We start from the raw sequence: 23,940 nt of genomic DNA, 5'->3' as shown, positions 1-23,940 counted from the left end.
CATGCTTGTGCTGGTGCTTGCTCATCCTGCCAGAGCTGCTGCCGTCCACTGGGGGGGGGCGACAAGGGGCTCGGCTGCTCATCTCTGCCACAGCCCAAGCCCCGGGCTCCCTTTGGCTCCCCTCGAGAGCTCCCCGACTGGACATACCTTTAGTGCTTCACCCTCGGAAGCAGAGTGGGCACTGTCATCCCTAATGCCACTACCTGTAACTTCTTGGGGAAACTTCCTCAAAACTCCCTGCCATCCAGTCAATGCTGACCCATAGCGACCCCCGGTGGGTTTCCGAGACTGTAATTATTTACAGGAGTAAATAATTAAAGAAAGCCCAGTCTTTCTCTCAAGGAGCTGCTGATAGTTTTGAACTGCTGACCATTCGGGTCACAGTACAACACCAAACCACTATACCGCCAGGGCTCCATTGAGAAATTGTAGTCAGTCAGTGGACATTCCCTGAGGGTCAGCTTAGCCAAGCAGTGCCCTGGGGGCCGAGGATAACCAACCCCACAACCCGAGAGGACAGGGTGGAACTGCCCCTGTGGGCTTTCAAGAGGGTCACTCTGTAGGGGAGCAGAAAGCCTCGTCTTTCTCCTGCAGAATGGATGGTGGTTTTGAACTGCTGAGCTTGTGGTGGTTAGAAGCCCCACCACTACACCACCAGGGTTCCTTGGACCTGAAGATTGCGATAAGCAACTTTCAGCCCCTAGCCTCACTGTCTTTACCGTCTTGGGGGAAGGTGAGCAAGATCCTCTCCTGACAATAGGGGGAGGATTGTCAGAAGGGTCCCTACACCAGGAGAGGGCTGGGAGGGGCGGAGTGGGGGACACTGGCATTCAAGGGAGGCTTCCTGTGGGAAGCTGAGGGCCTGGAAGAAAGTGTAAGCGGCCTACTGACCCCTCGTGACCACAGGGCTCGGCAAACTGGCACTAGCGACCAGGCATAGCACCACAGTCCCGGGGACCGTGGATAACGCCCCAAACACACCTCCAGGGAGAAAGATTTCTCTGCAAGTGCCCTCCACTAAAATGCTAATCTAAAGCTGTCTCCTATGGGTGCCTCACCTATGTAGTGAAAGGATGTCAGCTTCTTACTGAAGGAGTGATTTACTTATCTTGTCTCTTAATTGCCCGGTATTTACCATGAAGTGTTCCCCTAAAGAGCTCAGGATGTTCAAGATCAACACTGCCCATTCTGTTGTGTATGTGTTAACTGGAGGCTTGGGGGGTGGGGAGGAGGAGGGACATTACTATATAACCCCATTGCTGAATAAACTCTGGACTCTTCTCCAGATATTGGAGATCAGTCCCTGCACCCCGCTTTTCTGTCTCCTTTTTTCATAATTGCATAGTTGCTCCTAAGGACCCCTTCCTCATGAGGCTGCACCCCACAGCTTCCAGGATGTGGGGAGGTTTGAGCAAACTCTTGAAGGAGTTTTCCAGGGATATGAAGACAGCGGAGGTGGGGGGGAAATCTGCCGAGTGACCTTGAAGGCAGGCCTGGGGGCACCGGTGTCCCAGAGGACATAGGATTTCCTGGAAACAGCCAGGTGGTTCCCAAGATGAGAGGCTCCTCCCACACTGCCGGGGAGGCCCCCTCAGAGCGCCACCATGCTTACTCTCCTTGGGAAGGGACCTTCCATGAGGGGCCAGCAGGAGAGAGGCAGGTGAGCCCCCAATGCCTAGGGGGAGGGGAGGGGGAAGGCAAAGATCACCATGGGCCCCCATTATGATCTTTAGTGCTCCTACCCATTGCCTCAGCCTTGAGGATGGTGCTCCAGACACAAGATGGGAAGCTTGGGGCTGAAAGAAAGATGTTTCAGCCCCAACAATAAGCTAGAAGCCAAGGCTCGTAGGCTCAAACTGGAGCTGTAACTCTTGGGTGGCCTGGTCAGGCCTGGGGCTGGAGGGCCCTAGGTGGGAGCCCAGACAGGTCCTGGGGGACTCAACTCAGGAAAGAGACCTGCTTGGAAGACGTGTCTCTCCAAGAGCCCTGGAAAGAACATCTCCCCAAGCCAATTTCCTTGGTTCATCTGGGGTCTACAGCCTCCCAAGGCTTAGAAAGGGAACTGGAGTGGAGGGGAAACAGTGGCTGCCCATGGAGAGGTGGAAGAGAGAGTCCAGTGGAGAGGGTAGGACCACCAGGAGGGCTGTGGGGCGGACATGGCTGCTGACACCCTGGCTGGGGCCTGGGAGTGGGGGAGGGAAGGGGAGGGCTCCCGCCTGCTCAGGCTGCAGGTTCCTAGACTCTCAGGGCTTGCCATCATGTCCAAGGTGCTCCAGAAACTGGGTCCCAGAGACATCAAGGGGCTTGTCAAGGTCACACAGCACACAAAAGGCATCTCCTGCCCCAGGCATGCAGAGGGGGTTGGAGGTGACTCAGTCGGTTCCTGCCTTTGGGGACCTCTCAGACTGGCAAAGAAGACAGATTCTTCACAACTAAATATAGCCCAGGCACACTGTGACAAGTGTTGGGGAGTGCTGGTAAGGCTTTGCCCAGAGATAACAGGGGAGTGTTGGGGAAGGGGGCAGACAAAGGAAGGACTTGGGGTGGGGGGGGAGCTGACCCAGGGCAGAGGGTGGGGCTGTTGAGAAGAGGGAATCTTATCCACTGGCTCCCAAGCCTTCCCGGTGTCTACTCACATCTCTGTTGTGCTAGACAGTAGCCCGAGGGCCTCCGCTTCTGGTGACTTTGGGGCTGCCATGGGCCTGGCTGCTCCTGTACTAGCTTGTTGACTCTGGCCCACGCCTGCTGCAGAGCAGCCCGAGGGGGGCAACACCTTCCCCTGAGAACCAGTGCCAGGGTAGGAGCACCCGGGTGAGTCTGGGCAGGTCCTGCATGTGGGGACCGGGTGGGGTGTGAGACACAGGGGAGATGGGGTGGGGGAGGGGGGAGAGTTTCCTGGGGAGAATTCCTTCTTGGCCCCAAGAAAGAATTGGGTTGGCTTTGAGGGCCCTGAGCAGAGAGCGAGGGAGGCAGGAGAGAGGGGTAGAGAGAAAGACTGACCTGGAGGCCCCTGACCCCAAATCCATCTGACAATGAGGAGTGTGGAGTCACGTGCAGCCAAAGGAGAAACAAGTTTGGGGAGGACACTTCCTGGGTGTCCCTCGCCGACTTCGCACCCCGGAGAGGAAGACGTTTACAAGATGTGTGTCTTACAGCCTGCTGGCAACTCTCAGTGCCATCGAATTGATACCAACTCACAGCGACCCCACAGGGCAGGGTAGAATTGCCCCTGTGGCTTCCCAAGACTGTAACTCTTTACAGCAACAGAAAACCCCATCTTTCTCCTCACTGAAAGTTCCACAAACCTCGATAATCCTCCCCCATTGCAGTCTATGAAATTGGTCTCATTCACTTCCATCCAAAAAATGCTGACTCATAGTGACCTTACAGAACAGGGAGAGCTTCCCAAACTGTAACTCTCCGCCCCCCAACAGTTTTTCTGGCATATAATTCACATACCAGAGAATTCCATAGTTCAACACATCAAGAAGAGGTGTAGGACCATCACCACAATCAGTGTCTTCTATCTCGTACTCAACATTATTAGTTCCATTTCCTCCCCCCCACCCCAACCTCCCCTGCCGCACCCCTAAGGGAGGAGACTAACTATGAGAAAGCAGTGATTGGTGGTTTCCCACTGCTGACCCAGCCCAACGTGTGACCATGATGCCACCAGGGCTCTGTATAAGGTCAGCACTACTGTGATGGATTGCTCCTGCTGGATGGATGGACAGACGGACCAGAATGCAGATCCCAGAAAGGTCAGTCATGAACTCTGAGGCAGGAAGGAGGCTCATAGGAAGGCTCCTGGCCTGGCCTTGGCCTCCCCTCTTCCCTTGCACACAGACAGCCACCCGCCAGCATAGTGCATGACCACGGCTGTCTCAGGCCACCAGCATAGTGCATGACCACGGCTGTCTCAGGCCACCAGCATAGTGCATGACCACGGCTGTCTCAGGCCACTTGTGGGGATGTTAGGTTTCTGGGATGGTTTACCCCAGTTCTCAGCAGAAGCACTTTTGTAAATCCAAGTAACTTTTATGAGGGAAAGGGAAGCTTCAGGTAATACAGTCTCAGATAATGTTATGGGTTCAAATAAACGGCAGCCGCTATAATGTCTTGATAATTTAGAAGAGTCTTTATTCGATTATAACCGGACTGCTAGAATCTAAAAGTGATTCTTTGGTTGCAGTCCCGGGTCAACATTTCAGTCCATCTTTTAAGGCAAAAACTCCACTTATCCTTCGTCGACCACTTAAGCAAGCGTGGACAGAAGCAGAAAACAAAATTACTGTTACTATTCTTTAGGGCTACGGAGCTTGACAGGGTACAGCACTGAGTATCACATTCTGGTAACTTCCAGAAGAGCAAGCGTGCATTACAAGGCACATTCCTTATCATCAAAGAAACAATACCACAACTGATTATAACAAGACTGACGACACCATTCGGATGACAACATCAAAAGGAACAATATTAAACCATCGGTTGAAGAAGAGTCTAAACGGAACTCTAGCATCTTGAACCTGGGGGCATGAGAACACATTCTAAAATCAATGGGACTTTCGGAGATGGCTGGGAAAAGCAAGTAGGTCATTCAGCAGCTACAACATGGCGTTTCTCTTGCTCGTCTGCCTCCACAGGGCACGCCATCCCTGGAAGGCATGCGAGCCAGGCCCCCCCAGAGCAGCACCAGAGCATGGCGACCCCATCAAGGACTTTGCTGGAGGCTGTGAAGACCCTCCCAGGTCTCCTCTGACTCGGGGAAGTCCGGAGAGGGAGCCCGGGCGGACAGCCTGCTTCCCGCCACAAGCAGACCCCCTCCGGGCGCCACTGGCACAGAGGTTTGTAGCCAAGGGCGAAGGGGCGGACCCCCACCCTCCTGTTCCTTCCAAAGCCCCTCCTTTTGGGGCGCCAGGGCCCGGGGAGGGTTGGGGAGGCGGGCCGGCGCCGGCCGGGGCGGGGCGCGGGGCGGACGGTGCTGGAGGCCCGGGCTGCCCTGCCCGGCCCGCCTCTTGATAGGTATAAAGGCCGAGAGCCGGGGCCCGTCCTCTCTCCAGGTTCCTTCGCGGCGCCCCGGCTCCATGGACGCCCTGTGCGGCTCTGGGGAGCTCGGCTCCAAGTTCTGGGTAAGGCGCCAGGCTGGGGGGTGCTGGCCTGCGGGGACCAGGAAGTGCCCAGGCGGCAGGCGCTCACCCGCCGAGCCCCTAAGAAGGGCTGAGACTCGGGGGTGGGGGTGAAGGGGCGCCGGGAGGGGTCCGGCGTGCCACCAAGAGTCTGGTCCCACTCATGTCTGGGGACATGCCTTCACTTGCCAGCCCCCCACCACCGCGCGGACCAGCCTGGGAAAGCAAGACTTCTGGCAGGCGGGCGCAGTGGATGGGACCGGAGAGCGGAGGGGGTGCCCACGTGCCACCTGGCCTCTCTCCAAGCGCAGGGGGCAGAAGGGGCGCTTCGACATCAGCTCGGTTCCTGGTGGGTCCATAAGCGCCTGCTCCAGGAGCTCAGCTCCGGTGCCCACGCCCACACCTGGCCGGGCACTCCCAGGCTGGCCAGAGCCCCTGCTCACCAGGGACTTTCCTAGGCAGGCTCCGCAGGTGCGCCCATCCCTCTGCCCACACCTTTCGCCAGTGTCTGCGAAGGGCGACAGACCGGCCCTGGAAGGCTGTGTACCACAGCGACCCTGGTGTTCCAGAGCTCTGGGGGGGCCATAAAGCGAGTCCAGTCATACCGTGATGTTGGTTGACGCTATACTCATCTCCGGTGTGCAAGGGCTTTATGCAAAAGTTTGCACGATTGTGAGAAATACCAAGATGTGGCAGAGACAGGTGAGCAAGTGCTGCTAGAGGGAATGTTTGGAGGGTGGCCGCACACCTTCAATTTGTCAAAAACAATGCAGCTTCTGAGAAGCGCTGTCACTCAGCGTGCATAGGATTCCGTGCTCCAGCAGCCCACGGCCTTCAAGTGGTTCCCTGTAGGACAGCGTAGAGCCGCCTCATTGGGTTCCCAAGGCTGTACATTTTCTTTTAAAAATCATTTTATTGGGGGCTCATACAACTCTTATCACAATCCATACATCCATCCATTGTGTCAAGCACATTTGTACATTTGTTGCCATCATCATTCTCAAAACATTTGCTTTCTACTTGAGCCCTTGGTTTCAGCTCCTCATTTTCCCTCCCTCCCCACCCCTCCCTCCTTTGCAAACCCTTGATCATTTATAAATTATTATTATTTGTTCATGTCTTGCACTGTCCAATGTCTCCCTTCACCCACTTTTCTGTTGTCTGTCCCCCACGGAGGGGTTTATATGAAGGTCATTGTGATCGGTTCCTCCTTTCTACCCCACCTTCCCTTATCCTCCTGGTATCGCTACTCCCACTACTGGTCCCGAGGGGTTTATGTGTCCTGGATTCCCTGTGTTTCCAGCTCTTCTCTGTACCGTGTACATGCTCTGGTCTAGCCGGATTTGTAAGGTAGAATTGGGGTCATGATAGTGGGGGGAGGAAAGTTTAAGAACTAAAGAACATTAAAGAACTAGAGGAAAGTTATGTTTCATCGGTGCCATGCTGCACCCTGACTGGCTTGTCTCCTCTCCACGACCCTTCTGTAAAGGGATGTCCAGTTGCCAACAGATGGGCTTTGGATCTCCACTCCCCACTCCCCCTCATTCACAATGATATGATTTTTTTTTTATGTTTGATGCCTGATACCTGATCCCATCGACACCTCATGATCACACAGGTTGGTGTGCTTCTTCCACGTGGGCTTTGTTGCTTCTCAGCTAAACGGCCGCTTATTTATCTTCAAACTTTTAAGACCCCAGACACTATATCTTTTGATAGCTGGGCACCATCAGCTTTCTTCACCACATTTGCTTATGCACCTACTTTGTCTTCAGCGATCGTGCTGAGAAGGTGAACATCATGGAATAAGGCTGTACATTTTCATGGAAACAGATTTCCACATCTTTCTCCTGCAGAGTGGCCGGTGGGTTCGAACCAGCAACCTTTCAAATAGCAGCCGAGAACTTAACCGCTGTGCCAGCGGGGCTTTCTCCAGATCTATCCATCTACTCCTTATAGATGGGGAAAGGGTGATCCCGAGAGAGGCGTGGTGGGAGGAACTGAGGAAAGCCTTTGGCCCTCATGTCAAGGGCTAAGAGATCAGAGGGCTTCTGGGCTCCCAGCACCATTCAGTCACCCTGAGAGGGGACAGCCCCAGAGGTTCTTCTCAGCTCCCTTGCCCTCCTCTCCACAGCACCTTTGACTTGCATTGACAGAGCTCCAGGACCCTGTCTCCATTGTAGAGGCCTGGCTGGCCAGTGATGGGAGGTCCAGGCCGCTCTCAGGAGGCCCCTGATCGCTGGATCTTTGTCGCCTTTCGAGTAGCGGTCTATTTCTTCCTGATGCCATGTGTCAGGTGTGTGTATATGTGCAGAAGGTGTGTGTGTCTTTGTATGTGTGGATGTGCATGCTGGAGTCTGTGTGCAGAGATGCATGCAGTCAGGAACCATGCCCTTGACTGTGTTTGGAATGGGCTAGGCCGGGGTGTGCAGGCATTTATTGAATCATGAGACCTGTAAGAAAAACAGAACGCAGTGTCTTTGGGGACTTGCCTTTTCCTCGGGGTCACTGAAGTGCTCATCTGAGATGGTGCAACTTCTCTGCCACTGCCCTTTGGGGCCAGCCCGTCAGGAACTCACTCTGTGTCCACCCTGGTCACTTGTCACCAAAGTTTAAAGGTTGCTCAACTCTGCTCTTTGACACATGTACTTCCTTTCACTGATCACTGATGGGGTGGCTACCGTATAGTCAAGGTGACTGGGTGGCCAGGTCGAGGACTTGGAAACAAAAGGGTTGTTGTGCCCCAGACTCAAATGCCAGAGCCTCTGATGCTGGGTGGACCCCTAAACCCTGAGAGCACAGCACCGTGCAGAAACCAGGCTGTGAGGCACCTGCAGTAGGACAGCCCAGGACTCCTTGTCCCCAACTCTGAGCTCCTTGGACCCATGTCAGTGTAGGATCCAAAAGAGTCTGAGCTTAGGGCGTGAACCATTTAGCTTCTCCTAAATCTGGGCACACGGACAAGGTCCACAGAGGGGATGGACTTGCCAAAGCCGTGTGATAGTCAGGTACAGAGAACTGGCTTAGGGAGTAGAGCCTGCGGGAGGCAGTTCAGACATTGCCATGACCTAGCTATGGACCCTTGGGTCACTAACTCTTGGCCCCTGAACTTGCTACTCATGTCTAGTACCTCTCCTCAGGTACTGAGTCCTGCAGGTCAATGAGAGTTAACTTATCTGCATTTAGGTCCTAGGGGTGAATCCCTTCTTTGAAGCCCTTGATAAATTATTGTGGGGTCTCTTCCAGGATGCCACAAATGGTTACTTCTCCCCACCTCCCACCTCCGATGTCCCAGGACTCCTGATCCTCCACCTTCTTCTCTTGGCTCCAGGAAGCTAGTTCCAGGCTGCACCCAGCTAGCAGGACTAGGGATGGAGTGAAGAGAGAACTGGCAGATTCCCAATTACATGGTGGACCAGATCTCCTGAGGGCTTGCAGATGAGACCAGGGAGTGCCTGAGGCATGGAGCCTGGAGCCCCTGCTATCTCTCAGGTGGCCCCCAAAGGGTCTGCTTTGCATCTCCCGTGCATTGCCTGCTATTCAGGAATACCTGTTGCTGAACCTTTTCCCCTGGGGCCTACAGGTGTCCTACCTTGTTGGAGGTGATGCTGGGAGTAAGAAAGAGAAGGTGCAGGGTTCAAGGCCCCCTGGGCCACTTGTTGACTTCAGAAGCATTTCTTTCACTCGTTTATCCATACAACCTGGGGTGTTCATCAGTGAAAGGGAAAAATAGCCCACCTCCTAAGGTTCTCCGTGGAGCGCGATAGAGAACATGAACCGATGTTGAGAACTAGAGAGCTTGCTATGCTACGGGTGGCAGGTCCTGCTGTTCTCTGGGGAGAGGAGGGAAGCAGAAGAGAAATGGGCTTAGAAGGGGAAGTTTGGACTCATGAAAGTTATAGGCAGGATTGTTGAGCTGGGGCCTGCCATCTCTGCTGCTTGCTGGGGAAAAGAGTAGCTGATCCCAGCTGAATTCATCAGCCTTCGCCCAGTGAAGGAGCCCTGGTGGCCGTAGGTGCAGCATTGGACTGCTAACCCGAAGGTCGGTGATTCCAACCCACCGCAGCTCCACTGGGACAAAGACGAGGCAATCTGCTTTCATAGAGCTTGAAATCCCTGGACGCCTACGGAACAGTTCTGCTCTGTCCTGTAAAGTTGCTGAGTCAGAATTGATCGGCGGCAGTATGTTTATTTTGGCTTGGTTTGGTCCTACCTAAACCCGAGGGTGAGAGACCTCAGGGCAGCCCCCAGGGCCCTGTAGACACACACACACACACACACACACACACACACACACACACACACACACACGGTGCACCGGGTGAATGATGTATTACTTTTTTCGCATCCTTTCTCTCTCACCTCTACCCTCTTGTGGGCAGGTTACCAAATCTCTGAGTGCCTTGTAAGTTTCCATGGAAATAAATTCCAAATGAGCGGACTGTGAGCCCCAGCTGCCTGGGCACAAGGAGGTGGTGGTGTCTCCTTACAGCCCTGTTGTCCCCAGCCTGGAGGATTAGTTTCCCATGTGAGCAATTGAGGTGGGAGGAGCACCTGGGGATGAAGGACTCCATCTCTTCAAAGAATTCGCCCTGATCCGCTGACCCCAGGCAGCTCCTGAGGGGCTGATGTCAACTCCTAAATCCCAAGGGCCTGGCCATCAGAGCTGTCCTGAGAAGTAGTGGGTTCTTTGTCACCTGGAGCATAGAAGAACATGGCTGGTGACCACTAGGTAGGGATGTTGGGGAGAGGGTTCCAGCCAGGGAGGGCTGTGGGTCCTACTCTGTGTCAACCGGGCAGAGGGAAGGCAGAGTTGAAGGGACATTGGCTAGTTCCTTCTCTGATATTTCCACACTCTTGGTAGTCTGTGTGCCCCCTCGAGAGGGGCAACCTACGAAGAAACACCTCCAGGTAGAGCCGAGCACCGGCCGCTGTTCCAGCTAGCGTGGGGAAGGTACTCTCGGGACCCCTTCGGCTGCTGTCCAAGACTTGATTCCTTGGAGATCGCGTCTGGGTAGGTCCTGACCCTGCCACTCACTAGCTGCGTGAGCTTGGGCGAGTCCCTCTCTTGCTGCGGGCTCCAGCTGTGCTTAGGTGGACCCTAGGGTCCCTTTCAGGTCTCGAGCTGCTCGGTTTGGAGGCAAAGGGTGACGGTCAAACTCAAACGCCATGCCATTGCGTCAGTTCCGACTCCTCGCGACCTTATAGGTCAGGGCGGAACTGCCCCTGTGGGTCTCTAAGGCTGTACATCTTTACGGGAGCTATCTCTTTCTCCTTCAGGGCAGCCAGCGCGGTGGCTTCCAACTGCTGAGTTTGCAGTTAGCTGCACAGTGCAGAACTCACCATGCCGGCAGGGTCTCCTGCGTGTCCTCCCGGGCCGTGGCCCAGTATGAGTGGGTGACCACACAAGCAGACGAGGAATGGACAAGGTTCCGCTTTCAATGTTGACCGTGGCAAGTGCCAAACCAAACTCAGAGCCACCGAGTCGATGCCAATTCATAGTGACCCTAGAGGACAGGGTAGAACTGCCCTTGTGGACTCTTGACAGCAATAGAAAGCCCCATCTTTCTCCTGTGACGGATGTCGAGAAATTGGCAGAGGCTGGGCTCCTGAGTGGGTGCAAGGGTGCACATGGCTTGGGTCGGGGGTGGTAGTTACTTCCAGTTTATTCGGATTCCTGGTGACCTCTGGGTGTCCCAGCACACTGCACTCCATAGGGCTTTTGGTGTCTGATGTTTGGGAAGGAGGTCCCCAGGCCCTTTGTCAGAGGCACCTCTAGATGCATGTTTTCCTCCCGTGTATCAGTTTGTCAGACCCATGGTGGCACTGTTAGGTAACCCTTGGACTGCGAACTGCAAGGATGGCGGTTCAAACCCCTCAGCTGCTCTGAGGGAGCAAGATGAGGCTATCTGCTCTCATCAAGACGGACAGCTTCAGAAACCTCATGCAGGCAGGGGCTCCTGGAATTGCCTCCCACTCAGCTCACTCCCTGGCTTCTGACAGGGGATGTGGCCCCTGGTGAGTGCAGGCTGGCTGCTGTGCCAAGGCCTGGGTCTTGTGGAAGGAAGTGAGTCAGGGAGGCAGCATTTGGGAGGAAGCTAGGCCAACGTGGCCTGCTGGCTGGGGAGAGGGAGATGGTCTCCGAAGCTTGGGGCCAGCCCACAGGAAGGGGGGTGGCCCAGCCAGTCCTCTAGCTGACACTGGTGAGGTGTCCCAGGGGTGGCAGGTGGACTAAGACCCTGGGGGAGGGGGAGACCCTAGTGTGCCACTACTAGGGTAACCAGGCCTCTCCCCACCCTCACCTGGAGCTCTTTCTGGCTCTGGGCCTGGGGATGGAGCTGCCTTGGGGAAGCGTGCCGGCAAGGCGAAGGAGAGAGCTTAACCCTGATTGCATTTCTGCTTCTAACTGGATATTCAGGTTCCTACTTTAGAGGCTCCCAGGATCCCAGTTAATCTGTTACTCGGGTGATGGCAACCCCTGTTCTCCAACCTGTAACAGAATGGCAAACAGGAAGTCATTCAAGGGTGGTTGGAAGAGCTGATTGGAAGAAGAAAAAAAAAAGAGGAAGAAGAAGAAGCAGAGGTGGGTGGGTTGGTTCCTGTGTCCAGGAGAAAGATGAGGCTTTCGCTCCGGCAAGAGAAACCCACAGGGGCAGTCATACCCTGTCCCAGGGGGTCGCGGTACTGACTCGGTGGCAGCGAGTTTGGTCTTTGGTTTCCTGCTCCGGTGCTCCAAGTGCTGGTGCTGAGCCCCTCTGGGGAGGAAGGGAAAGCGTAGGACTCTGGCTAGAATGCCGGGGTCAGCGGGTGGGGACATGGGCAGCTTCTTCTGGGTCCCAGCTCTCGAACATGAACTGGGATCCTGGCCAGTCCAGCCTCTGCTATTGAGTGGAACCCCACTCACGGCGATTCCGGGGGGCGCAGAAGGAGACCACCAGCCCTTCTCTCGCTGACACCCCTGCTTGGCCTCTAACCCATCCCTCGGTGAGCAATTGAGTGCTTAATTGTGTGTGCCACCCAGGACTCCCCCTGGTACACAGACAGCGCGTGCTCTTGGCTGCCACGGCCCCTTCCAGAAGCAAGTTGGTCAGTGAGATCTGTGAGGCAACGGCCAGCTCAGGACAGCCTGCCCTTCCCCCAGTGTCCCATCCCAGCCTCTGTGTCTCAGTGAGCACCCTAGCCCTTCAGCACCCCCGTTTCCAGCAAGATAAATGATCTTGTCTGAGGTCCCTTCCCGCTGACAATCAGACCTCAGAAGTTGCGGGGCACCCTCTGGCTCCCTCACTTCCCACAGCACACCAGATTAAGGATGTCATTACTCTCTTCCTGCCAGAGCTGTCCACGGGGCCTGGGGCCCGGGGGCTGGGAAAGCCTTGGCAGGGCTAGGGCAGGGCTAGGGCAGGGGTGCGTCCCTAGCTGGCTGGTCTGCAGGGATCCCAGCCTCGGTTCCCAGGAAGGAGAGGAGTGTTAACTGTCCGGTCCCTTCTGGGTGCTGGACCTTATGTCTTATCAGCCCTATCCAGCTGTTTAATCACATTATTAAGGAAAGTGTCGTTGCCATGGAAATCGGGTGGTGACAGCAGAGAAGGAGCTGTGGACCAGCTCCTGCTTCCAAGCTGCTGCTGTGCAGACAGGGGAGTGGGTGGGGCAAGGGGGAAGGCGTGCTTGAGCAGCACTGAGGCCAGGGGAGGGGGGCTCAGGAGGAAGAAGGGGGGGTTGTTGGGAGCTGCATGGGGCTTTGGCATTGGCACTGAATGAAAGGGGGAGCCCTGGGAAGCAGCATCGTGGTTACGAGTTGGGCTGTGATACACAACGTGCTCAGTTTGAAACCACCAGCCTCTCCTTGGGAGAACAACAACAACACAACACCCCAAACCACCAACCAAAACCAAAAGCCTAACTCATTGCCGTTGAGTCGATGCTGACTCACAGCAACCCTGTAGGATGGAGCAGCACTGCCCCTGGGGGTTTCTGGACAGTCACTCTTTGCAGGGGTGCAAAGCCCCACCCTGTCTTTCTCCCCCAGCCGCTGGTGCTTCCAAACTGCTGACATTGCAGATCAAAGCCCAAAGGGCCCCCACTCTGCCCCAGGGCTCCCCTCTGTACCTCCAGAAAGAGGAAAACAGTGACAGTCTCAGAAACTCACAGGGGCAGTGCTGCCCTGTCCCTCAGGGCCACCATGAGTCTGAATCGGCTTGATGACAAGGAGTTTGGTTTGGGTCAAGGATCCCAGTGTGGCCATCCACCAAGGTGGGCAGGCTGGGGTGGAGCGGGTCCAGCTGGGGAGAAGGCAGAAGACGTCAGAAACTCCCTTCTGGACGTGTGCCTGATGACATGTCAAATAAATGCCCTCACAAGGGCTCCCGGTAGGCATGGGCACAGGCGTGAGTGGTTGCCCCTGCCCCCTGGGGAGGACTCTGTCCATCTGGAGAAAAGGAGTCCAGTCCAACAGCCACTTGGGTCGTCTTGGCTGTAGCTGCAGATCAGGCTGTCTGTTGTGGTGTTGACACAAGTCCCTGCAGGCAGGCAGCCCAGTGCACTGACCCCCCCACGCCCCTGGGGCTCGCCTCCAGGAGTGTTGTCATCCCATCTCCCATGCAGCGCTGTTACTCACACTTGGAGACGGAGGCTAAATGGTAGAGCCAAGCCAGGTCCTCTCCGTGGACCTACCTGCCTCCCTTGCCACCCAAAGAGCTGTGCCAGGAGCTTCCACACTCAAGAGAGGTGGTTCCCTGCCACACCTTTCACCCGGCTCTGCCCTCCCCACCCTCTCTAGGCCTTCAGTGAATGGACGGAGGATGGGCTGGGAGTCAGAGAGTCTGGGCAGGAGATCAAGAGCCCCAGGGCCCGGGGCCTGCCCCAAGGGCCCTGCTACTGCTCTAGAGAGGCTGTGTTCACGGGTGTAGGTCCAGGCAGCCGGTTTGGGGGGACCCCAGCTAGTGTCACCAGCCTGGATGCCAGTCCCATCTCCATCCACCTATCAGTCAAGCAAGGGAATCTCACTTTCTCTTTTGTGCATTGGGCTCAAAGACCCCCTCCCATCTACCTCTGGGAGGTGTTCTGAGACCACAGCCAACCGCCGCCTGAGTGCTGTAATAAAACACCGGGCAAACACAAGGCCCTTTATCACTCAGGCAGTAAACCACTTAACCGCCCTGCCAAGGCCTTAAAGGATAACACCAAGGGAAAGTCCTGGGTGGCTAGGGCAGCTTCCTGCAGGGAGAGGCCCTGTGCAGGTGCTTGGAGGCCACCTCGGTGTGGGATGGAGCTCAGCTAGATGTCACGGGGGACTGCAAAGATGAACTTGGGAGCCGTGGATGAAGAGGATGGCAGATGGAGGAGGAGAGGCAGACAGCAGAGGACTGAGCCCTGGGGCTCTTTGACACCAGGGAAGGAAACCAAGATAGTAGGTCAGGGATTTGGGGCCCCAGGGCTTTGGCAGGAAAGGAACCAGCAGTTGGTCGAAATGTCCCCTGAGTTGGTGAGAGCCTGGGCCAGAATAGTGGCTTAGGGACTGGGTAAGAGGGGCCAGCCGGAAGGCATAGAAACCAAGGTCCATTTTGGTGAGTGGTCACAAACCTTACCCAAGGTCATAGAGCTTAGAAGCAGTGGAGTCCAGACTCAAACACAAGACTGGTTGCTATCTCGACTCCACCCAGAGTCAATATGACCTGGGGCCTCCATGGGCCTCTGAGTGATTGGGAGATGGGTGGTGCCCTTGGCAGAGGCCGGCAAGGCCCTAGGGAAGGCTGGTCCTGGCAGCGGGTAGTAGACACGCTGGGCTTGAGGGGTGCTGAGTGTGAAGTGTCTGAGGACAGATGGGGAAGCCATCGAGTGGCCGTAGACCGTGGGAGCTGAGGCTCAGGGTAGGATTAGAGCTCTTTACGTGGGTATGGGGCCCTTCAGTACGGACTGTAAGCATTGATGACAGATGTGATGGGGACAGAGCCATGGGCCAGGGTCAGGACCCAGAGTCCATGTCTACAGGCTGGCCCCAGGAGGAAGAAGAAATGCAGAGAGAAAGGAATCCTTGTAGATTGTCAAGGAGGCTGCTTGTCTAACCCTTCCCCACGTCCGTCAAACACTGAGCCACGCCTCCACCTCCCAGAAGAACACCAGGTTGTTTATTCTATGGAGTGGAGTGAAAGTTCACTGACTGAGTGATGGGCTGCACCAACTAGTGCCTCATGCTAAATGCATGGCTACCATATGACCAGACTCCCGAGGTGGCACAAATGGCTAAGCATTCAGCAGTGAGTCAAGAGTTGGATGGTTCAAATCCTCCCAGAGGTCACTGAAAACCACCTGGAGGGAGGTGTTCTGCTCTGCACACGTGATGTTACCATGAACTGGGATCCACCCAATGGCAACCACCATCAGCCACCAGACAGGAAGTTCCCTCCCGGGTATGCCCCAAAGAAATGGCTTTGTTCATCATAGCCAAATGGTGGGGACCACCCAGTACCCACCCATGAATGCACAGCCACACAAAATGCCATGTCACCATGTAATGAAATACGGTTTAGCGATACAAAGGCAAGAAGTAGTAATAGGTGCGATAACACAGATAAAGCTTAAAAACATGTTCAATGAGAAAGAAAAATAAACCACACAGACGGCCACATATGATACGATTCCGTTACCATGGAGGCTCTAGAATAGCAGGTCTATGGAAACAGAAAGTCGGTTAGGAGCCCTGGTGGTGGCATGGCTGAGCGCGTGGCCACCAGCCCAAGGCGTGGAGGTTCCGCGTCCACTCAGGTACCTACGAAGAAAGGCCTGGCAAGCTACTCTGGGGAAAAAAACCAAAACGAGTCTTCGAAAGCCCTTAGGGCACCTTCTGCGCTATGCCTGGGGCTACCCGGTCATCTGCTTCTATTTTTTGAGCTTTCTGTGGAGAACAGTGAAGGCTAAGGGAGACGGGTCTCTGGCAGCCTTGGAGAAAACCAGCTCAGTGGAGTCTGAGACTGATGGAGAAAACCAGCTCAGTGGAGTCTGAGACTGATGGATGTACGCCCCGCCTCTGTTCAAAAAATAGTGTTTAGGCGCAGTTAGGCCTGCATGGCGCATCACGTTGGACTGCTAACCACAAGGCCAGAAGTTTGAACCCACCAGCCAACACATGGGAGAGAGATGAGGCTCTCTACTCCCGTAAAGAGTTTCCGTCTTGGGCACCCACAGGGGCAGTTCTCCCCTGTCCTATGGGGTCACTATGAGTTAGACCCGACTCAATGGCAATGAGTTTGGTTTGGGTGCAAAACGGCTCATGCTCTTGGTTGCTACCCCAAAGCTTGGCGGTTCACGTCCACCGCTCGGAAGAAAGGATTGTCGGTCACCTTTGGGAAACTTAGCCCCTGGAAACAATCTGGACCCCATTCTACCCGGCTGCAATGGGGTCGCCATGAGTTGGGGTCAACTTGACAGGTCCTCAAAGACCAGAGGGGTCACGCCACTCCAGCGGGTCACTCTAGGTCTGTCATTGACAAAGTCCTCCCTGCCTCTCTCGCTCCTTTGAACTCACAACTACCCAACGTCCAGAGAAGCTCCTGGACCCTTGCCCTCTGCCTTCCAGCTACCCCAGGTCCTGGCGACCCCACAGGGCAGAGGAGAGCTGCTCCTTAGGGTTTCGGAGGCTGTCCGTCTTAACGGGCAGACAGCCGTCGCTTCCTTCTCCCCGGAGAGGTGGTGGGTTTGAGCGTTGACCTTTCAGTTAGAAGCCCAGCACTTAACCCACCATGCCACCTGACCCCTTTAGCTCTGTGCATAACATTTTAAAATAGAAGGAAGTGTTTTTTTTAATAAACGAGAGTGGGAACCTAGAGGTACAGAAAGTGCGCTCTCTCTATCTATATATCTCTCTGTCACTTGGTCCGGGGTGGGGGAGGGCTGGGCTGCAACGGGACACAAGGGAACTTATGGGGGGTGGGGCTGAGGCAGGAATTCCCTGCATCTTCACATGGACATGGTTTCCTGGGTGTGGACACCCGAAACCCCTCAGCTTGTCCGTTTTAACTGGATGCGCTTCTGCACCGCCAACAATGCCTCCACTATTGAGAGAGAGAAGCGAGGAGAGGGAGGCTCCGGTGGACCCCACGGCCTCCCTGGACAGACTGCACCCCCTCCCTCCCACACACATGCTCATCCCTGCTTGCTCCTGCCCCCTCCCCTCCCCTGGCCTGGCCTCTCCCTCCAGAAGGCTGTCCAGCCCTGCCTCATTCTCTGTCGCCAGGACTCCAACTTGTCCCTGCACACAGACAACCCCGACCTCACACCCTGCTTCCAGAACTCTCTGCTGGCCTGGGCCCCCTGCATCTACCTGTGGGCTGCCCTGCCCTGCTACCTGCTCTACCTCCGCCGCTACCATGGCGGCTACATCGTCCTCTCCCATCTCTGCAGGCTGAAGACGGTAAGGGCTGAGGGGGCTGGGCTTGGGAATTCTCCTTTCAATGGACCCATCACCCACTAGCCCCATCAGCTGTGTTGGGCCTGGGCCTGCTGCCACCCCAGCCTGTTCTGGTCCTCCGGTCTTCCCTGCCTCCTTGGCCTGCAGCTCTGGGCCTGCGTAGCCCACCAGCTGGGGATGTAGCCAACTGGGATAGTCTCTGCTTGGGGGCATTCAAGCTCCTCCTCCAGCAAGACTTCCCCCCACCCCAGCCCCTACCCCGCCAAGCTTCCAGCCAGCTCTGCCCGGTCCAGAGAGCCATGCCCAGGCTAGTGCCTTGTGGTGGGTCCGGATGCAGAGGTTCCTCCCCAGCTGGGGCTGCTCCTGCCTCTGGGGAGGGGCCTCCAACCAGTGCCCTGTCCACAGGCGCTGGGCGCCCTGCTGTGGTGTGTTTCCTGGGCGGACCTCTTCTACTCCTTCCACGGCCTGCTCCGTGGCCAGGCGCCTGCCCCCATCTTCTTGGTCACCCCCTTGGTGGTGGGGCTCACTATGGTCAGTGTGCGGCCCAGGGAATGGAGGGTCTCCAGATGGGGAGACCATGGGCTCCGAAGAGAAGGGCTGGACACCTTGGGGGTGGGGGGAGGATGGTGTGGCCCCAGGAAATAGAGCCCTGTGGGTGAGGGGGGACTGCGGCAAATCCAGATGGATGTGGTCTTCTGGGCCTTCCCTGCCTCCCCACTCCCACCCTCCGCAGCTGCTGGCCACCCTGCTGATCCAGTACGAGCGGTTGCGGGGCGTCCAGTCCTCGGGGGTCCTCACTGTCTTCTGGTTCCTGTGTGTGCTCTGCGCCATTGTCCCCTTCCGCTCCAAGATCCTGTCGGCCGTGGCTGAGGTAAGGGGTTGGACCCAGGGACCTTGCCAGGCCCAGCCCGTCTGGGGTGGCGGCTCCTTCCATGCTCCCTGGACCCCTCTGCTGTTCAGCCCCCTTTCAGGTTCTTGTTCCCTCTTGTCCCCTGGGTGCAGGGAACAGGCTGGGCTGGGTAGCAGGTGCGGGGCCAGAGTAACGCAGGGGACCCCAGGGGCCAGGTCTCTGCTGCTGCCGGTGGTGGGTGGGCTCGTGGAGTGCTGGAGCTGCTCTGTAGCCTCCACCCCCCACCCCTGCAGGTGTCTGCTACGGGCGATGGGTGGGGAGGAGGGGTGGAAGGCTCACCCAGAACCCTGTCTTCTTGTTTCTCTCTCTCTTCCCACCTTTCTTTTGATTTCCCCAGAGAAGATGCCCACCCCCAGTGGCGGGGGGAGGATCTGGAACACTGTGGGGGTTGGTCTAGTGAACTCCCCCATGTCTTCACCCCAGGCTCTAAGCATGCTCTTGATGGGGTCTGGGGCCAGTTACTTCACCCCGTTGAAACTTGGTTTGCTCAACTGCAAACTAAGATTGCCCCTCTCCCGAGCGACTGGTGCTTTGAGCTGCTGGCCTCCAGGCTGGCAGCCCAGTGCACAGCCCACGATGCCACCCGAGGTGGGTTCATGTGGGTGTGCACGAGGGACAGGGAACAAGGACGACCGAGGCAGAATCGCTGCGTGTGGCTTAGGGTCCTGGCGAAGAGTGCTGGGAGTCCCGTGGACTGCTAAAAGGACAAAGGACTGTCTGGGAAGAAGTACAGCCGGGAGGCTCCTTAGAGGCAGGAATGGAGAGGCTTGGCCTCACACACTTTGGACTTGTCAGGAGAGACCGGTCCCTGGAGAAGGACACCGTGCTCGGTGTGGCTGCAACAATGGGCTCAAACCTAAGAACCGTTGTTGGGATAGCGGTGTTGTGTGTGGTTGCGCACAGGTCACTGTGCGTCGGAACCGACTCGAGGACACCTCCCAACAACACGAGAGACCCTCAGTACCAGCCGCACCCCATGGTTATGAAGGTCACTGAATGGGCCCCCCTCAGACGATGCTCCCAGAGTGCTTGGCGAGTCCCCACCGAGCAGTGGCCCTACTCTACCCAACCCCACCCCATCTGGGGTGTGACCTAGGGCCCCCAGCAGCCTGCACCCCAGGACCCTGACACTCCGAAGCTCTCTCGGAGCCGAGACCCCCAGCCCAGGGTCCCTTCTCCTTCCAGGGCAGGATCTCCGACCCCTTCCGCTTCACCACCTTCTACATCCACTTTGCCCTGCTGCTCTCTGCCCTCATCCTGTCCTGCTTCAGAGAGAAGCCGCCCCTCTTCTCCCCAAAGAACATCGACGCTGTGAGTTTCCCACAGAAGCCAGGGTACCTGTGCTATCCATCTGAACCCCAAGCCCCCACCAGCAAGATCCTTCCAAGGGAGGAGGGGTGCCAATGAGAGGAGCCACCCCTACAGTCCTGGGAGCATGGCCGGGAGCAGAGAGGAACCAGGGCCACTCCTGACTCCCCCGTCTGCTCTCTTGCCTTCTAGAACCCCAGCCCAGAGACCAGCGCCGGCTTCCTCTCCCGTCTGACTTTCTGGTGGTTCACCGAGTGAGCTGGCTTTTCCTGCAGCCTGGGCCAGAGGGACTGGGAGAGGGACGAGGGCGGCCAGGCCAGAAGGGGCAGAAGTTCAGGGCCTGATGAGCTGGGCTTGGGTGGCCCTCAGCTTGCTCTCCCCGCCAGGCATGGGGCAGGCCAGGGTGGAAAAGCCTGTGTGTTTGGGCTGCAGGGGTGAGTGAGTGTAGGCCTGGCTCAGTGCCCACCCAGGCGGCAGGCCAGTCCTGCATCTGACGGGCCTAGGGGGACAGGCCAGGGGCAGGGAGGAGATGAGAATGAGTCCCCAGCTCTTCAGTCTCCGGGGAGCTTGCAGCTTGTTATCTCCTCGGCAGCCCCTCTGAGTGGCTCAGGTTGGATAATTGTGTTTGTGAGCTGGGTGACAGCTCATTACCCCTCTGCACGGAGGAGGCACCTGAGGCCGGGCAGACTCCACCAGCCTGAGTCTCGCCTGGCCCAGCCCAAAAGGATTAAGCCACAGCCCAGGGAGCAGAGGGGGGTCGGGGCACCCGGGGCTGGCGGGGGCAGAGGCAGGAAGCTTCCAGAGGGGGCCCTGCCACCTGCTCACCTGGCAACAAAAGGGCCATCCCCCTTGATGAGTACCCCCTAGGGGGGCCCTTCCTTTCTGAGGATGCCTCCAGGGCCAGGCTTCTCCTGCAACTTGGGGGCCCCCTCTGCCATCCCCACTGCAGGATGGCCATCCTTGGCTACCGGCGACCCCTGGAGAATGGGGACCTCTGGTCTCTGAACGAGAACGACCGCACCCACGTGGTGGTGCAGCAGCTGCTGGAGACGTGGGAGCAGCAGAAGGCTGCACGGTGAGCTCTGCCCTGGGCAGCACACCCCTCCAGCCCAGCTCCTGCCCCACCCCCCACCCCGGGGGAAAAGAATGGGCACAGCCCACCTGTGGCAGTGCAGTACCACCGAGGAGACTGGGTAAGGATCTGCCATGGTCCAAACCTACCAGCCACCCGACGCAGAAGAGGCTTGAACCCCGGAGGGCGCTTCTAGCCTGTCCCAGCAGGTCGGACCTGACTGGACGACAGGCAACAGCCCCATCAGGACCATTAGGTGGCGGCCCGGGCCTGACTGAGGCCCGTTCTCCCTAGCTCTTGAGGGCAGGAACAAAGGCCATCATTTTCTGAGCTCTTGCTCCATTCCCAGCATGGCCCCCAGCGTGCAGATAGGCTCACCTCCCTCTCCCCAGACCTGGAGTGTCAGCTATCCCCATACAACACACGGGAGCCCTAAGACCCACCGCTCTCTGACAGCCCCAAGGCCCCTTTGTTGGCGGTGCAGAGCCAAGTGGCACTCTTAGCACTACATGTCTCAGCCGGGACTCCAGGGCCTTCTTCAGGAAGAAGAAAGGGCCCAGGCTGGTGCCGCCTGGCTGGGGAACAGGCCTGCTAAAATGACCCTCTGACTGGGCAGCCTCCACACTGGCCGCCTCCAGCCAAGCTCCTGGGGACATGTCTCCAACCACCTCCCAAGCTAGGAGAGCGGGGCTTAGTGCTCTCCTTCCCTGCCCACCCCTAAGCCAAGGACTGAGCCCCTCCTTGCCCATTCATGCCAAGGAGACCAGATATCTGGGCAGCTGGCATCGGAGAGAGAGGCCAGGGCCTTGGCTCGGTTAGCAGGACCTTTGAGAAGATGCATGCCCCATCCACCTGCTGTATCCCCTCTGCCCTTCCCTGCTGCCCACCTTCGCCCTGCTCAGCTCCCCCATGACTGAGCCAATGGCCATGCCTCCACCCTCTGCCCACAGCATCCCCCTGCCTGGCAACAGTCCTGGGGTGGGGGGACACAGAGAAGATCAACCCAAGCTGAGGTGGTCCGGTCAGTTCCACCTCCTCGGGTCCCTGTAGGACAGAGAACCACAAACACTAAACTCACTGCCATCGCGTCAACCCTGGGGGTTTCCCACACCAACTATTCACCGGAGTAGAAAGCCCAGGCTTTCTCCCGGGGAGCTGCTGGTGGTTTCGAACTGCTGACCACGGATCACACGCCCAGGCGTAACGGTTCTGCCATCAGGGCTTCCGCTGAGCACAGAGAACAGCTGCCCCACAGTTTCCTAGACTGTCGCCCTGGTGGGTTCGAAATGCCGGCCTTTCCATGAGCAGCCGAACCCTTGAGCCACTAAGGTAGCAGTACTTCAGGGAGAGGGGTCACCAAACCAAACTCAATGCCGACTCACAGCGACCCTATAGGACCAGGGAAAATGGTCCCTGCGAGTTTCCAAGACTAACTCTTCCCAGGAATCCAAAACCCCAATGGCTTCTGGGCCCTAGGGTTAAGGACTAGGAAGCCTCGACTCTCCTGAGCAGGCTGGTGGTTCTGCTGAGGAGCTTGCGATCACAGCCTAGGGTGTGATCAGTAACCCCAGGGCTCCTCCAGGACGGGGAAAGTGCTGAGCTCCATGGCTTTGGGTAGGAGGCGGGGCACCCCTTCCTATGCCCTCTAGTGCCTGAATGCAGTCCCCCAGAAGGTCATCCCTATGGCCTCCCAGCTCTGAGAGTCAAGACAGCAGCCCCACCCCCACCCATCCACCCTGCTCGCCCTTGGCAGGTGCCCGCTTGGCAGGTGCCCGCTTCTACCTGCTGCCCCTTCTCCCCGGAACAGATGCGCGGCTGCGTTCAAGGAGAAGGTGTCAGGTGGCGAGGAAGAGGTGCTGGTGGGGGGCCAGGCCCGCCCCCGGGAGCCGTCCTTTCTGAAGGCCCTGATAGTCACCTTTGGCCCCAGATATGTCATCAGCTCCGGCTTCAAGCTAATCCAGGACCTGCTCGCGTTCGTCAACCCCCAGCTACTCAGGTCTCACCACACCCCTGCGATGGTCCTTCTCCAGGTGGGGGCATGGGCGGGCTGGGCTGGGGGCTGCCTCTAGAGGGAGGAGCAACCTATGGGGCAGCGGGCCCAGACCACCACCTCTCTGCTGAGCCTCAGTCTCCCCATTCACGGGCACCCTCTTTGGACTGGAGGCAGAGAGATGTGTGTCAGTCACAGGGGCATATCCCCTAGACCCCACCCCACTCCATGGTCCTTTGGGAAAAGCTCAGGGAGATGGCTCAACTTGCCCACAGAAGGGTCCACGGCTGGAAGAGACAGTTGGCACTGAGTCCAGGGCCCCCAACTCCAGCCAGAGTGCTCTCCTCACCACCATTGGGCTCTGTCACCTGTCACGAGAGTGGCTCAGCCTAAAGAAGCTCTCAGAGGGCGTGGCCAAGAGAGCCCGACCTCTCCCTGCCTGCATTCACCACACGCCCATCCATCTGGCCGGCACTTACAGAAGGTAGCCGGCATGGCGGCAGACACCAGGACGAGGGCATCAATAAGACACGGGCTGCACACCCATTGCGTGGGAGTCACTGACGTGTGAACCCATGAGAGTAGCGTGTTGGCCAAGCTATCTCAGGTTCCTGGGAACCCCTGGGGGACAGGGAGGGAGAGACAGGGCACACTTGACTGCTAAGAAGGGTGGCAGAGTGGGCAGGAACTAGTTAGCCCTTCCCGTGGGCTAACTAGGGAAGGGGAGAAGCAGAGAGTGTGGTCAGGCCCGGTCTCTAAGGCCCGAGGCAGCACCTGTCTCAGGGAGCTCTGGGTGCCTTTGGGGACAGGGGCCCCAGAGGCAGGGGCAGACACAGGAACTGAGGAGAGGGAGCATTGGGAGTGCTTGGGAATGATCTTCAGCCTGGGAGGGATGTCTGGCTTGGCTTCCGGAAGGTTCTTCCTGTTAGCAGTGTGAGTGACAGAGGGCAGGAAAGCCAGATGGAAGTCAGCCAACCAGGTCGGGCGTGAGATGCCCAGGCCAGGGAGGAGATAAGGATCCAGGAACTGGTTGAGAGATGGGTGAGTGCCAGGGAGGCTAGGGGTCACTGGTAACTGAAGGATGGAGGTGATTAACTCTAACCTCAGGGTGACTTGTTGGCGGGGGTGGGG

The 23,940-nt window shown here is 57.3% G+C and overlaps 1 protein-coding gene and 1 long non-coding RNA gene across 4 annotated transcripts in view; both read left to right on the top strand.

Moving 5' to 3' along the window:
- Positions 1-2,648: 2,648 nt before the first annotated feature.
- On the top strand, positions 2,649-4,833 carry LOC123522767. The gene is made up of 3 exons (XR_006680992.1): positions 2,649-2,811; positions 3,677-3,761; positions 4,644-4,833. It is a non-coding gene; the product is annotated as an uncharacterized LOC123522767 (long non-coding RNA).
- A 226-nt stretch (positions 4,834-5,059) lies between these two features.
- The window catches only part of ABCC3 (ATP binding cassette subfamily C member 3), a 51,349-nt gene continuing 32,468 nt past the window's right edge, over positions 5,060-23,940 (top strand). For 2 of the 3 annotated variants that reach the window (XM_045299990.1, XM_045299992.1), the window contains exons 1-8: positions 5,060-5,129; positions 17,356-17,532; positions 17,935-18,060; positions 18,263-18,400; positions 19,625-19,750; positions 19,940-20,001; positions 20,697-20,822; positions 22,627-22,815. In XM_045299990.1, the coding sequence (XP_045155925.1) occupies positions 5,085-5,129; positions 17,356-17,532; positions 17,935-18,060; positions 18,263-18,400; positions 19,625-19,750; positions 19,940-20,001; positions 20,697-20,822; positions 22,627-22,815 (989 nt within the window). In that variant the 5' untranslated portion in view covers positions 5,060-5,084. The remainder of the gene's footprint in view (positions 5,130-17,355; positions 17,533-17,934; positions 18,061-18,262; positions 18,401-19,624; positions 19,751-19,939; positions 20,002-20,696; positions 20,823-22,626; positions 22,816-23,940) is intronic. The other variant, XM_045299991.1, reaches the window with a different exon arrangement.

This window comes from Echinops telfairi, unplaced genomic scaffold (genome assembly GCF_000313985.2).
Source record: "Echinops telfairi isolate 266 unplaced genomic scaffold, ASM31398v2 ScPeMD7_7458;HRSCAF=8496, whole genome shotgun sequence".
NCBI classification, from domain to species: Eukaryota; Metazoa; Chordata; class Mammalia; order Afrosoricida; family Tenrecidae; genus Echinops; species Echinops telfairi.
Note: the sequence above shows the minus strand (reverse complement) of the source record. Positions and strands in the feature narration are given on the sequence as shown.